This window comes from Lissotriton vulgaris, chromosome 1_1 (assembly GCF_964263255.1).
Source record: "Lissotriton vulgaris chromosome 1_1, aLisVul1.2, whole genome shotgun sequence".
NCBI lineage: Eukaryota > Metazoa > Chordata > Amphibia > Caudata > Salamandridae > Lissotriton > Lissotriton vulgaris.
The window spans coordinates 1,416,066,517-1,416,081,832 of record NC_141685.1 but is presented as its reverse complement, the minus strand read 5'-3'; the positions used below and the strand labels follow the sequence as shown (position 1 = coordinate 1,416,081,832).

Below are 15,316 nucleotides of genomic sequence, written 5' to 3'. Positions count from 1 at the left end.
AGGAGTAAATTCATTATGTTTTCTAATGAAGGTATTTTGCCTGCTACAGATGTGTGAAAAAGAGTCAGGGAACACTTCCTACTAAGGTGGTTAGATACCATCAACATGTTTGTCCCAAATGTTTATTTAGGCCTAATTTATTTATTTATTTATTTATTTTTAAAATTTATAAAGCGCAACGTATGCCCATGGGCGTCTTGGCGCTGTGACTCATTATGGCCTAGGCTCAGGATATATATTCAATTTAACCATGCCGGAAATGGAGGGTATTATTGGTTAAAAAGCCACGTCTTTAACCGTTTCCTAAACTGTAGCAGAGTGGGGGAGGATCTGATTTCCAGTGGAAGTGTATTCCAGAGTCTGGCTGCGGCGATGGTAAAAGATCTGTCTCCCCAAGTAACAGTCTTTGTTCTCGGTACAGTGAGGAGGTGAGCATTTACTGACCTTAGTTGTCTAGCAGGCCGGTAGAGTATAAGCTTCTCCTTCAGGAACTTTGGCCCTTGGTGACGAGTAGCTTTAAATGTGATACATAAGGTCTTAAACTTGATTCTATTTGTCACCGTCAGCCAATGATAGCTCCTGATAGTCTGTTTGATTGGTTGAAATTTCGGGGTACCAGACAGCAGCCTTGCCGCCGCATTCTGGACCATTTGCATTTTAGCCACCACCCGGGCCTGAGCATTCAGGAACAGGCCGTTGCAATAATCCAAGGCGGACAGTACCAGTGAGCTCACCACTGTTTTTCCTCCTTTGTCTGAAAGAAATGGTATAATTTTCCTCAGGAGTTTGAGCTTGAAAAAAGCTGTAGAGGCTACTTGATTGGCGTGTTGAACAAAGTTGAGTTTCTCATCAAAAATCACCCCTAGATTTCTGACTTTCTGCACCGGGGATGGCAGTGCCCCTAGCAACGGGGGCCACCATATTGAGGACCAAATCGGGAAAAGCTTTCCAAAAATGATCACCTCAGTTTTTTCTGAGTTCAACCTTAGGCAATTACAAGCCATCCATTCCTTGATGGCCAGCATGCCATCTTGAAACCTAGCTGCCACCTCCTCGCCGTCATCGTTGATGGCCAGGACCAGCTGAGTATCGTCAGCATAGGTGGTAAGGCTCATCCGGTAGATGTTGATGACATTAGCTAAGTCCGCCACATAAATGTTAAAAAGGGTCGGACTTAGGGATGAGCCTTGAGGCACACCGCATGGGAGAGCCAGGTTCGTTGATCGAAAAGGCCCCATTGTTACTGCCTGTGTTCTTCCTGTAAGGAAGGAAGCGAGCAGAGCCCTAGCCACGGCCTGGATGCCCAGCTCCTCGACACGGTCAATCAATATAGAATGATTGACCGTGTCGAAGGCCGCCGATAGATCCAGCATGATCAGGACCGCCGTGCCACCTTGATCTTTAATGGCCCTGATATCATCAGCTGCCTTGATGAGCGCAGTTTCGGTTCCATGTAATTTCCGAAAACCAAACTGCGACTCATCCAGCAAGTCATTTTGATCAATATAATCCGATAGCTGGGCATTCATGACCTTTTCCACCACTTTCGCTACAAAGGGAAGACTTGCAATAGGTCTATAGTTTTTTAATAGCTCTTTATCTAGGCCTGGTTTCTTCAATAGTGGTTTTAATAGTGTAGTCTTCAATTTATCCGGAAAGACACCCGAGGTGAACATATTGTTACAAATTTGCTTTACAAATGCACCGATCAGGTCCATCACTGGAGGAAAAATCTTAGGTGGACAAGTGTCCAGTGCGGAACCTGTTTTAACAGATTTAATCAAATCTATTATTTGATCCTCTGTCGCCTCTTTAAATTGGGTGAGTGAACATGTAGTTTGTTTATCTATTATCTTAGGTGCCGAATTGCTTGATGAGCTGATCGTGGCAAACTCGGCATAGATATCGTTCACTTTGGAGTAGAAGAAGTTTGCTAAGGCGTCACAGAAGGTCTGTGAGGGGGGAGGGGTCAGGTCAGGTTGATTTCCAGTTAAGGATTTCACTACCTCATATAGTTGTTTACTGGAGTTTTTCGCGCCATTAATTTGTTCTTCGTAAAAGGTTTTCTTGGCCTCCAAGATCATATTTTTGTATAATGCCAGTGTCTGCTTATATAGTGTTCTTGAGTCATTATCGTAGTTTTCACGCCATTTCCTCTCGAAACTCCTACAAACCTGTTTCTGTTTTCTCAAGGATTCCGAAAACCAGGGGGCTGAGGGCGTCCTCCGGTTTTTAGATATGGTTTTTAGTGGCACCGAAGTTTCTACTGCCAAAGTTAGCCAGTCTGAGAATTGCTGCACAGCTACGTTGGAATCCTCAGAAATGGGTGGCCAAGTATCGGCTAGCGATGTTCTCAACATCTTGGTATCCGCGTCCTTCCAAACTCTGAAAGGTTCTGAAGGTAGGGTGTTCTGATTAGTTTTAATGGCCTTGTTTATGCTAACGCTACTTACAATAGCAAAATGGTCAGTCCAGGTAAGGGGTAATATTTCTTTTATAGTTATATTATTCATATTGGTAAAGATCCCATCTAGGGTGTGACCGGCCTCATGTGTCGGTGCCGTCACCAATTGGGATAAACCCATGGAAGCAAGATCAGCCACCAGTGACGAGGTGTCAGAGTCATCGGATTTTTCCAGATGGAAATTTAGATCCCCCAGTACCATAAAGGTATCTTTGATTGCTAAAGGTTCCATCCAGGAGAGTAGAGAGGCCAGAAAACCTGCTCGTACTCCAGGAGGTCTATATATGAGTACTCCTTGAAGGTTGTATGAAGGAGAAGGCTTAATTGCAAAATGTAGGGCTTCGCAAGTATTAGATGATATTGGTGAGACTCGAACTGAGTAGTTGTTCCTCGTAATGATCGCCAGGCCCCCTCCTTTTTTAATTCCTTGTCTATCCTGTCGATACACAGAGTAACCACTAGGTACCGCTATCACTAAATCCGGACCGGATGAGTCATCCATCCATGTTTTACCACACGTAATAATCCAGACTCCTGGAAGAAAGCAGTCTGAGGGCCCGTCCCCCCGTACTAAACTCTTATACGTTTGCAAACCTGTGATTCCAAAAACAAGAGGAGCTCCCCAGTATTTGTGAGCCAGAGTGGTACACAGGTCGGTGATCACATTTTTGTTTGCAAACCATTCATCGGTTACGAACACCTCAAGGGAGGTAATAACTGATTTCAACCGTTGTGAATCCTGTCAGGTGACCTAGGGTGTAGCAGACAGTGGTCCTATGGACCACTGCCTGCTAGCCCTGTTGTCTTTGAAAGCGGAAAACAAGTCTTTTAAAGGCATCACTGGTTGCTTTAAGAAACTTGGGCTCCTTTAAAAAAGGTCCCTAATTTGGGAATTCAGACACAGGGATGCTAATTTGGGAATTCAAACACAGGGATGGTGATCTGCTGTTCATTGTGGGCCATCATACCAGTGTTGAATTACATGAGGTTGCAGATAGCAACCTGCCTAATAATATATTATTCAGGTCAACCTTTGACCATCTGAAACTGGAGATTTTGCTACACAACCTATTTATAGATAGGTCACATCAATGAATCAGAGACAAGTTGCAAATTGTGGAATTTATTACCACTTTTGTGTAATGACTCTTAGTACATCGCGCCATGAGTCTGCTGCTGTTTAATCGACTGATAGCCCTAATAGATAGGCAAACAGCAGCAGAAGAAAGGGTCAGCAACTTGGAGGACAACAATGGGCAAACACGCAGAGAGCTGACACAGGTAGCAAGAACCACAGACTACCTCCAAAAAATGATGGCGGAGCAAGACGACAGGAGGGGGAACATACGCCTTCTTGGTGTCCCGGAAGGAGAAGAAGACCGGTCAGGATCCTGCGTGGCACTACTAGAAACACTACTGCCACAACTAACAGGAGTTAAGTTTGACAGGCAGTTTGAAGTTGATAAAGCCTACAGAATACCGGCCCACAAACCCCAACATGGCGCGCCCGCGCCCAATCATCTGTAAACCGCTACGTAGCCACCACACAGAAGCAAACTTCGCCATCGCAAGGAAAAACCAAAACCTGACATGGAATGGGAATACAATCATAATCACACAGGACTTCTCCAATCTAACATTGGAAACCAGGAAGAGCTTTCTGGCCCTAAGAGACAAGATGAGAAGAGAAGGCATAACTTTCAGCTTTGCAGGCCCGTCTAGAATGAAAATCATCGACAGGAAGGGCACCACGCTGTTCGACGACCCGGGGGAGCTCAGGAGATATCTGCAAGGCCCCACCACGGAGGAAATGGAGGCCCAAAGCCAGAGCCCTGGCACAGGGAAGAGAAGAGCCCCATCGGACAACGGCGAAGAGGACAACAACGCCATATGACCACGCACAACCCCGCTAGCAAAATCTCAAGCCGTAACTACCTCGTGACTTTGCACCACACTTGAGACTAGACCATTCTCAGGGAAACGCATCTACCTCAAGACTGTTTCATCTCCTCACTGTGCGAACAAGGAAGCCACACACACACACAACCAACATACCTACCTCAGCAAAAAAAGGAACAGACCTACCCCAAGATTGCTCCTTAGCAGGCACAGTCCCCTGCCCCGGACGAGGGACGCAGGGACATATATACTTTATTTTTATATATATGCTAGACAATCACTGCAACTGCTCATTATCGGAACAATCTAGGGGCAGTGGCTCCGAACAAACGTACAATCTGGCGAGTGGGACCACCGCTCAAGAGTAACTCTCGGGGAGGGGGAGGATCATCACTGTCGCACGCTTACAGTACGAAGTACAGATGGCGGGGGAGGGCGGGGAGGGGGGGCCTGGGGGGGGGGGTCTACGAGTACGGTGGTATGCCACCACCAAGTCCTATGTCTATTTTCTCTTTTTCTTCCTTTTTCCTACCCAAGACTTTTTATTCTTACACCACCCTCATCTCAGAGACAGAATTAACAACGCAGCAACTTGGCCCAAAAACAGGGGGCACAGACCTAGAACACTGAAACCAGGATAAATAAAATGAGGAGACACAAGCACGACCTACAGAGAGGACACACACAACCAAACCGCGAAGAACACCCAACCACATGGCAACAATGACACAAACACCTAGCCAGCTGTCCTCAGACATAAAAAGTAGTGTCCTTAAATGTCAAGGGCCTTAACCACCCCGTCAAGCGTAGGAAAACATTAAAATACCTGGCAAAGCTAAAAGCAGACGTGTACGTCCTCCAGGAGACTAAGCTCTCAGGGGAAGATGCGCCGCGCCTTAGGGCGAGCTGGATAAGCGGCACCTCCTGCTCACCAGCAGTAGGGGAAAAAAAAGGCGTCGTCACATTGATTCATAAGAAAAGTAAATTAGCCATACACGAATCCCACAATGATGCAGACGGCAGGCTGCTGATAACAAGCCTTTAAAAAGGGGATGAGACCATACATATAGCCAATGTCTATGGCCCCAACGCTGAAAACAAGGGCTTTTGGACTGACGTAGAGGGCAGACTAGACAAACTACCCCACGACGACCTGATATTACTGGCCGGAGATATGAATGAAGTACTAGACCAAGCCATAGACAGACACCCAACCAGACAAAGCCACAGAACTCAAGAGCAGAGCACCCTACAAACACTATGCGCGAAGCTCCATCTTAGAGATTCCTGGAGGTTACAGCACCCGGACGCAAGAGAATACACCTTCTACTCACACCCTCACAACTCATATAGTAGAATAGACTACATAATTATGTCAGCAACACACACACACCTCATTGACCACACAGACATAGCACCCATAACAATCTCAGACCACGCACACATCAACCTCTCCCTCAGCGGCAAGCACAACGAACCCCCAAGCCGCAGATGGAGACTAAACAATGACATACTGCAGAACACCACATATGCCACAGATATCGAGGAAGCCATTAAAGAGAACCTGTCCTTCACTGACATTGCAGAGGTAGACAAAAGCGTCATGTGGGACGCCCTCAAAGCCACTCTCAGAGGGAAGTTCCTAACTATAAAGGCCAAGATGAATAGAGAAAGGAACAAAAAGATCATAGACCTCGAGAGCGAGATACGCGTCCTAGAGTCAGGCCACTGCGCAAACCTCACGGACGCAAACACGTTGACTGCCCTCACGAAAAAGAAATACAAACTAAACAGAATATTGAGTGAGAGGGCAGGCACGTGGATAAATAAATACAAAGCAATTAACTTATGTACGGCCAACAAAGCTGGGAAAGCACTGGCGTCTTATCTGAAAGCTAAACAGAGGCAGCACTCCATAGCCGCGATCACAGACGGGGGGAAAAAGACTCACACGGCCAACAAGGGAATCTTAGAGGCGTTCAAAGACTTCTATAGCAACCTCTACAAGGCAGACAATAACCTAATAGCAGATGGAGGGGCAGACCTATTAAGTAAACTAGACCTACCCACACTAACACAGCACCAAAGGTCGCTACTGGACCAAAATATAACAGGGGCAGAGGTTGAAAAAGCAGTAGAGTCCCTCAAAATCAACAAGGCACCAGGGCCAGATGGGTACACAGCGAGCTTCTACAAGCTCTACCTCCAACAGCTGAAACCTACCCTGGTAGAAGTAGTCACACACTGTGTGCAGAGGGGGGAAATGACAGACACCATGGCGGAGGCCAACATTATAGTTATAGCAAAGGATGGCAAGGACCCACAATACCCACAAAACTACAGACCAATCTTGCTGATTAATGTAGACTGCAAAATATACACTAAAATTCTAGCAGGCCGACTGAATAACTATTTCCCTCACCTCATACACAACTCCCAAGTAGGCTACATCAGAAATAGACTCTCTCAGGACAACACACGACTTCTCTGCCATCTGATCGACCACACGGCCACTAGCGCTGACCCTGCGGTCATGATAGCACTAGACGCTGAAAAGGCTTTCGACAGAGTCTCATGGCCATTCCTAGAGCAATTCATGAAGAAGTTTGGACTAGGGGAGGCATACAGAGGATGGTGATGGCCCTATACAACAAACCCAAAGCAAGAGTGGTAGTCAATGGGGGAACTTCGGAGCAATTAGTTCTAGAGAGAGGAACGAGGCAAGGCTGCCCACTATCACCAGCCCTCTTCCTACTGGCGATAGAACCACTTCTCAGCATGATCAGGAACAACCCTGACATTGAAGGGATAGAGACACACGGAATGACAGTAAAACTGGCGGCATACGCTGACGACGTTTTGATTATGACTAAGAAGCCAACTGAATCCATTGCGGCACTAATGGGGACCATTGAAACTTACGCAAAAGTCTCGGGGTATAGACTCAATAGAGACAAGTCTGAATGTAAACCTATGAACATCCATACAACGAGGGAGGTCCTGGGAGACTCTGGTCTAGCATGGCAAAAGAAGCTCCTTAAATACTTAGGCCTACACTTGGGGAGGGACCTCAGAGACACCTTAGAAAACAATGAGAACACCACCCTAAAAAAAGTCAAAGATAAGCTCACCGTCTGGTCACCCAAATACATCAGCTTGTGGGGAAGGGTAGAATCCATCAAGATGATGATAACACCACTAATAAACTACCTGGTAGGAATGCTCCCACTCATGCTCACAACAGATTTCCACAAACAGCTAGGAAGGATAAAAAGCCCAGGATTAGCCTGCAAAAACTAAGGCTGAGCAAAAACCTAGGTGGACTCAATATAACCAACTTCAGGACATTCCAAATTGCATTCCTGGCCAGACAAGGGATTCAGTGGTTAGCCGCTGATGAGACCTACACACCAGTATGGGTTGAGTTAGACAGAGCCATGCTAGGTGGTCTGGACCACATAGCACTGCACACGGCGAAAAAACACCCAGAGGCCGACAACACCATCCTTAAAAACACCAAAAGGGCCCTACTAACAGTAGACAAAAAGATGGATCAGAGCATACACTACACGAAATGGGAGTCCATATGGCACAACCCTAAAATTACCAACAAGGGGAGACACCTAGCCAACGCCACATGGGCTGGGAAGGGCATATCCACCCCGCAACAGCTGGAAAAGAAGGACACTCCCCTGACCTTTGACACACTGAGGAAAATCTACAACCTAAGGGAGATAGACTTCTACGAGTTCCTCAAAATAAAAGCTGCCATCACGAAAGCCAAGCTGAACAAGAACACACCCTCTATAATACAATACATGAAGAACTTCAACAAGCTAGGGCGCCATACCTCCCACCTATACAAACTACTCAGCCCCACAACAACAAAACTCAACAACAAGACAATAGGATTCTGGGAAGAGCTGCTCGGGAGACAACTAAACGAGAAAGAAAAGATGCGCCTATGGCTGTCCACATCCCAAAACAAAATATCACCCCAACTCGCACAGACAAAATACTGGCTGATACACAAAGCCTACTGGACGTCAGCCAGACTCACAGAGGTAAGGGTCAGGGAAACGGACACCTGCTGGAACTGCAAGAGAGAAAAGGGAGACCTTGAGCACCTAATCTTCCACTGCACCCGTGTCAGAACATTCTGGACCAGAATCACCGAGTTCATCACAGAAGTGATAGGAAGGGACATACAGCCAGGCTTTGTAGGACTAGCTACGGCCTTCATGGCCCCAGACATCCAATCAAAAGAGGACGGTGACCTGATAGACCTCCTACTCACGACAGCAGTCAAAACCATACTGGTTAATTGGAAGAACACAGGGAAAACCACTTTCAAAAGCTGGGTCAACTGGATTACCTTCCTAAGGGGGGCAGACAACATAGCAGCAGTAAACGCCCACAACCACACAGCGAGAGACGGAATGTGGGCACCCCTTGACAGGCACTTGGGAACACACGAACCCCTGTAAAGAGCACCGCCTACCTATGTTTGTGACACAACAAGCAACAAACTGTCTCTACCCCCACCCCTCTCCTTTTCTTTCCTTTCACCCTTCTCTTTTCATCTCTTTATCTCCAGGGACTAGGGTGCAATGTTTCACAGCGTGTACATACAATCGAGCCCGCCAAGCCCGTTGTAACCCATGCGGAGCCTGCGAGGCAATTTTACCACGGTACTGTATGTATATATGAAAAATTTGCTAATAAAACCTGTTGAAATAAAAAAAAGACATTATGATTATGACCCAAACCCGAAAAATATGAAATTCACAAGTTATGTAACAATGAAACCACAATCCTTCACATTTCCCTTCTCCCTATGGCACAATAGTAGGCACCCTCAGTAGCATCACATGACTAATCACAACCATCAACCTTGCACTATGGGACATCTCAGTACACAGTATTGATTAAAAATGTGTTTGCAATGAAGTTTCCCATTTTTAAGGTCTAGTTTCCAAATTTTCCTAATAGGTATTAATTTGGAAGTGTGAAAATGTTTTATTTTTCCGTTGTTTTGAGCCAGGTCGGCTATAATTTCAGGATATGTTTCTGTCTGCTTCCACGACCTCGTATAAAATTGGATGTAGCAAGAAGTGGCATCTGATAGATTTTATCTTTTGAACTGTGCTAATATATCTCTAGGTGCTATTATGACAAATACACTAAAAAATCTGAAATCCTTATCCCACCCTTGAAATCCTTGCAGGGCAAATTGTGTGGTATATGCGGAAATTACAATGGAGACCGAGCTGACGATTCCATTGCCAGAGATGGGTCAATTGTGCCTTCTGTACTAGCTTTTGGAAACAGCTGGAAGACCAACCCAACATGTAAAGACACTGAAGTTGAAGCGTACCCTTGTGACAGCAATGCCTACTGCAAAAACTGGGCTTATAAAAAGTGTGCCCTTATCAAGGAGGGCGGATTCCTAGCTTGTCATAAAAAGGTAAGATTTCAGGAGAGAGTACCTGAATTTTGAAACTATGATGGCAAGTGAGTTCTTGACTTACAAAAGCATGTAGACTAGGATTACATGAAGGTGCTGGTGAACATGAAGGGATGTTGAGGCACATAGTTGCAAATTGTAACAAGGTAATTTGTTACTTGTCAAGAAATTTGGAACCAAACAAGAGCTAAAATGTTTAATTTCTCCTAAGGCTTGTGCCTGCAGGACGTGAATGAAATGTAATATACATCTTAATAAGATTGCTAGTTCTTTTACGCACTGTATTAACGGTCGGTTCTCACCCACTTTTTCCCTTTTCAGGTTGACCCTACCCCTTATTATGATGCCTGCATAAAGGAAGCCTGCGTGTGTGACTTTGAAGGCAAATATCAAGGATTTTGCACAAGTGTGGCGATGTACGCTGAAGCTTGTAACGCAGCTGGGGTCTGTGTGAATTGGCGTACTCCAGATCGTTGCCGTAAGTGAGAACTATTTTGCTCATACTTATGACATGTTATCTGTACTTATCTACAGCTCAAATTAACATGAAATGGAATAAAAACGTGGATACGTGGTGATGTCAAAATTATATCTCTCATATTCTGACTCATAGTTAAAGCAGATTTGAGGTTGGAGTTTCTCAACAGAATTCAAGACTTTGATCCTCATGATCTATCTTTTAAGATTGTGAAAGTTGTTTTTCAATAAATTGCCCTATGCAGCCTGATGCCACCACAGGAACGACTTGTATAAATGATGCTATCAATTGATCAATTTATGTTTATTGAAAGAATATACTTATGAATCAACCCCGTAGAACAATTACTCAAAAATCGATCATTTTTCACTACAAAATGAACACATAAGCAAACATTGTTTAGTGTTACATTAGAAAAAGATGGGATACTTCTGTGTGGATTTCGAATACTGGTATTGGTCAAGCAGATGGGTGCATATTCATAAAAATGCTTTAAAACAGAGCTTGACCTTGTCACTGCGTGATAATCGAATACAATTCTCATACATAGCCGTACAATTTGTATACGTCATGGGCATTAATTGTTCAACTTCTACACGTGTCTGCTCCTCACATTGAATTTGTTCATTGATTAAAAAAGTACAATTTATTATAAGTTAAATTGACCTCATGCCTGTAAACTGGCACAATTAATATGAATATATTTTTTAGTACATCACTGATTGTTGAATATACGCTTGTATCTACGACTTTGGTGGAAAAAAATTGCATACCAAAGATACCAAAGTTGCAGATGTGTTTTATACCCTTAGGTTAAAGAACAAAATAGCTTTGGCCCGTTAGGTTATAGAAAATATTAGCCTAGATGCCTACCTTGCTGTCACAAAATTCAGTCGAGAAAATCTTTCGATGCCAGTAATTGATGCCCTTAAGATCATTAGACCCAGAAACATATGACACCCCAGGAAACCTAAACTAACGTGATAGGTCGAGATCAGATTACTGCATCCCAAATAATAACAAATGCTTGCATCTCATCAAACTCCATGAAAACGCCAATAATTGTTGTGGACCAGTTCTGTATGTTGCGACGTAATGCAAAGTGCATTTCAGCTCACCCTATTTTCAACAATAGCCCACATCCTAATTGCAGATGTAACACAGGATCAGTCTGTAGCTCCGTGGGCTGAAGGTAAAATTGTTAAAAGAATTTGAAAGCGAAAGCCATCTTGGGCGAGATGAACTAATAGACAAGTTGCAAAATGTGGTCACAAATGATTCACTGACTTTATGCGACCTGTTGTGATGCAACTACGAACTGATAGGTTGCACTAGAATATCTATAGTCATGGGGCTGCAGAATGACCTGCCTAATGAATATTAATGATGTAGGTCAATGTTTGTAAACCTCTGTGGTTGGATATATACAAAGGGATAGTGGCCTGCAAAGAACAGCAGACCGCTATGGCGTGTTTGCATTCCCAAATGGAAACTTTTGTTTTTTAAAGCAGCAAATGCTCTTTAAAAAAAATCTTTCCTGTTTTGGATAACTTGTAGGTGACCAGGAATTGCCTCCTCGTTCCTCCCCCCCCTCCTACGAAACCACCTGACACAATACACCAAGAGGAAGGCCTTCAACTTTGCAAGTCAGTTACCAGTCCCACTCAGGGAACAGTGATTTGTTAGTGATTTGCCACCACAATAGCAACCGGAAACTCTTGCTACATGCCATATGAATTAATTGAGGACACCTCTTCCACACCCCTTCTTAAATATGATTCTGCATGGGTCGTTAAACCCCTTTTGTGAGTCAGAAGGCTATTTCCGATTCACAAAATGGGTTTAATGAATACCTACAAGCCATTTTGCAATCGCAGTCCCTGTGATTTTTGTGACTCATAGGGTTTGCAGTTGCAAAATGGGTTTGTACATCTGACCCTTGTGGCCTATAATTTTTAGTTAACCATATCATCACAAGGATAACAGTTCTAGCACATGATCTTCAGGGGCTTCAGCAGGCCCAGAAGACATTCTGTGTCATTGCAGCCCACAATGCAGCCCACAAGTAATGGTTACGTAGTAAGAAGTCCATACATATCAGAACTTAAACATTAACATCGTTTGTGCCTCCTCTATCTGAATCTAAAGAGCGATGAACCACAGTTTTGTGAACCCCTCCATGCTTCAACCCTATTCACAAGCAGGTTGAGTCTCAGTATGTGGGTAGGCACACTTAACATGGCCTCAGCAGGCCTTGAGGCCTACAAACTCCAGATGCCTGCTGAACAAGTGAAAGTCTCTCTGCGCCACATGCATGTTGGTTGCAGGCAAAGGGTCGATTCTCACTCCCATGTCAGCTGCAGGAAAGCATTGAAAACGTGAACGTATGTAAGGGTTCCTAATTCATGGGGAAGGCTGGTAACCAGTTTCTATACTAGCAGGATACTGGATTTTATATTTACTTCAAAACCCTCCAGCAATAAAAAAGTAATAACAACTGCTATGAATATTATTATTATTATATTGATTTTACTAGAATTCTCTGTAATATTAGCAACCTTAATAACTCACTATTATCGTGATGGTTGATATAATTTGCATAATAACAATAATACTATAGCTACTGGATGCTATTTCTAGATGACATCCCTCACTGATTTCAATTGTGCGGATAAGCATAACGGTATTGATAAACATGATTGTAATAATATTAATAATAGCAATAATTATCATCCCATCAATTAAATATGTGCTCAAATTTTGATCAGGTAATAGATTTCACCCTTCGATGCCTCTCATTATTGTATAATCGACCAAAGTATATCTGATTCAATATTGTGCTTATCAGAAATCGCCCCCCAAAAAATGATTGCACCCTCTGCAAAAATTAAATTAGTCATGGAAATTAGCTTTGACATCATGTAGGAAGTCATCCTCCAAAGTGCCTTAGCCACCCAACAGCCATTCAGTGTGATCTGCATGACTGCAGTGAAGCCCATGGATAGCCATCAGGTAGCTGGCCGTGTTGACTACTGAATGAAGTGTTGTGGTCTTTGTTGGGCAAATTAAGATTTCTTTGACTTGAATGAAGAAGTGTATCTGATCTTCAGGCTCCCTTTCACATGCAAATGGAGGACTCAGCCCCAATAACCTTCTTGGGTGCACTCAACACTCATTGTGTCTCATTGCCTTTGGTTGCTGCACTGATCCACTGCATCCATTTAGCCTACTTCTTCAAACTGTGTTGAATTCTGGCTGTAGGGCATATAGTTGTAAGGTCAAATAAGGCTTGCGGAAATGTATTTGAAAACAAGTTGCACCATATGTAATTTGTAAGCACCTATGTTTCTCTTTTTCAGCTGTATTCTGCGACTACTACAACAGACAAGGCGAATGCAAATGGCATTATAACCCATGTGGAACTACATATAAAACATGTAACCGAAGGATTCCGTCGTTGTACAGCACTCAAATGGAAGGTAGAAATCTGTATTTTATTAATATGCTGTAGTGTTATAGTTGGAGAGCATTCTTAGCAAGTAACACACTGAAAACTTGGCACTCTTAGCTTGTCTCCTCCGTTCCAGCTAATAATCACCATAGTTGCAAATTGTGTGAGAGGACTGTCCCCAAACCTGTATGCACATAGTGCTGCCGAGCAGGGTGGTGATGGCTCCTCTGATGGGAATGAGTGCATCTTCGCCCAGTTGTTGGAGCTTTGTGCTTTTTACAAGTGCATGGTGTGCAATGTGTGCGGCATCACTTTGCAAGAGGCCGTCGCCTGGCGCAGATCTCCTGAGTCACAGGCGACAACAGTGTGCTGCTGTAGGATTGGACCAGCATGAATTGGCAAGTATTTGAGGGGCATCCGATAACATGCTGCCCATACTCTCATAGCACTTGGAAAGTAACATTCCTAGGCAATTTAAAGTGTCAATACTAATAAGAACTTAATAAATATGGCACAATTTTGAATATAGGAAACAACTGATATTAAAAAGTGTACAGTTTTAATACTAAAAATAAAATAAACAATCCCGAAGAAAAACGGGATTTACACAGTACATACAGTATTATATAATGACAACAAATTAATACAATTTCATTAAAAACTTTAAAAAGTGGCAAAATCAATCAATATCTGTCTCAGACAGATATTGATTGCCATGGTCAGCGACTGGCTGCCGCCCCCTCCCCAACTGCCCACACCAACCCCTGGACACATGAACATGAAACATGGTTATCTTTGGAAGGCGGGAGGTCGCAAGACCCCCCGGCCGTATTTATTAAGATATAAAAATAACAAATTTTTAATTGCATGGTAAACAATTTATACAAAAATCAGCAGGACATTAGATACAATATTGTCAACAAGTTTGAGAGACTAACCTTAACAGAAACTCTAATACAGATTGTTTCCTAACCAAATCTAACATCCTCATCTAGATTTTTGTATACTACATTTCTGGCCATATGGCAAGGTCGCTAACCGGTGTCAGGTCCTACTAGATGCGCCTTACCTAGAGATGTGCGCATGCGCAGCCGGGCCCGGTAATTACCCGGTCCACGCCGTGAACTCCATTTACACACTAAAGGAGGGCCCTTACTCTGCGCCATCCGGTGACGTCATGAGTATGCGCGCGCGGGGTGGCTACCAGCCTAAGGAAAGCGTGACTACTCCAACCCGCGCCCCTTTGAAGCACCAGTTACCTTGCCCCTGAAGTTCTAGGAGGGGCCAATGACTCCCTCCCCCTGGACGGGAACGTCCATAGGATGATGCCCGCCCCCTCAGACCTTAAAATAACTGCTCACCGGTCATGACCTTACCGCATGCCCCATACCTAATAAATACGACGACCTATGGGAAAAATACTAAAGGACAACTACACTGGCTAAATTATATCACGCATCAACGTATAGCTACAAAGGGAGAAAAGGCCTAAACACAATTGGACATCAAAACATATTTCAGCATAGTTCACTAAAAAAGGGGAAAAAAATCCTAAAG

The 15,316-nt window shown here is 44.0% G+C and overlaps 1 protein-coding gene across 1 annotated transcript in view; it reads left to right on the top strand.

Annotated features, from left to right (window-relative positions):
- MUC19 (mucin 19, oligomeric) overlaps window positions 1-13,819 on the top strand; it is a 229,750-nt gene extending 215,931 nt beyond the window's left edge. Inside the window, exons 27-29 of the mRNA XM_086929817.1 lie at window positions 9,591-9,830; window positions 10,152-10,308; window positions 13,668-13,819. Coding sequence (XP_086785943.1) covers window positions 9,591-9,830; window positions 10,152-10,308; window positions 13,668-13,819 — 549 coding nt within the window. The remainder of the gene's footprint in view (window positions 1-9,590; window positions 9,831-10,151; window positions 10,309-13,667) is intronic.
- The last annotated feature ends 1,497 nt before the right edge of the window (window positions 13,820-15,316 follow it).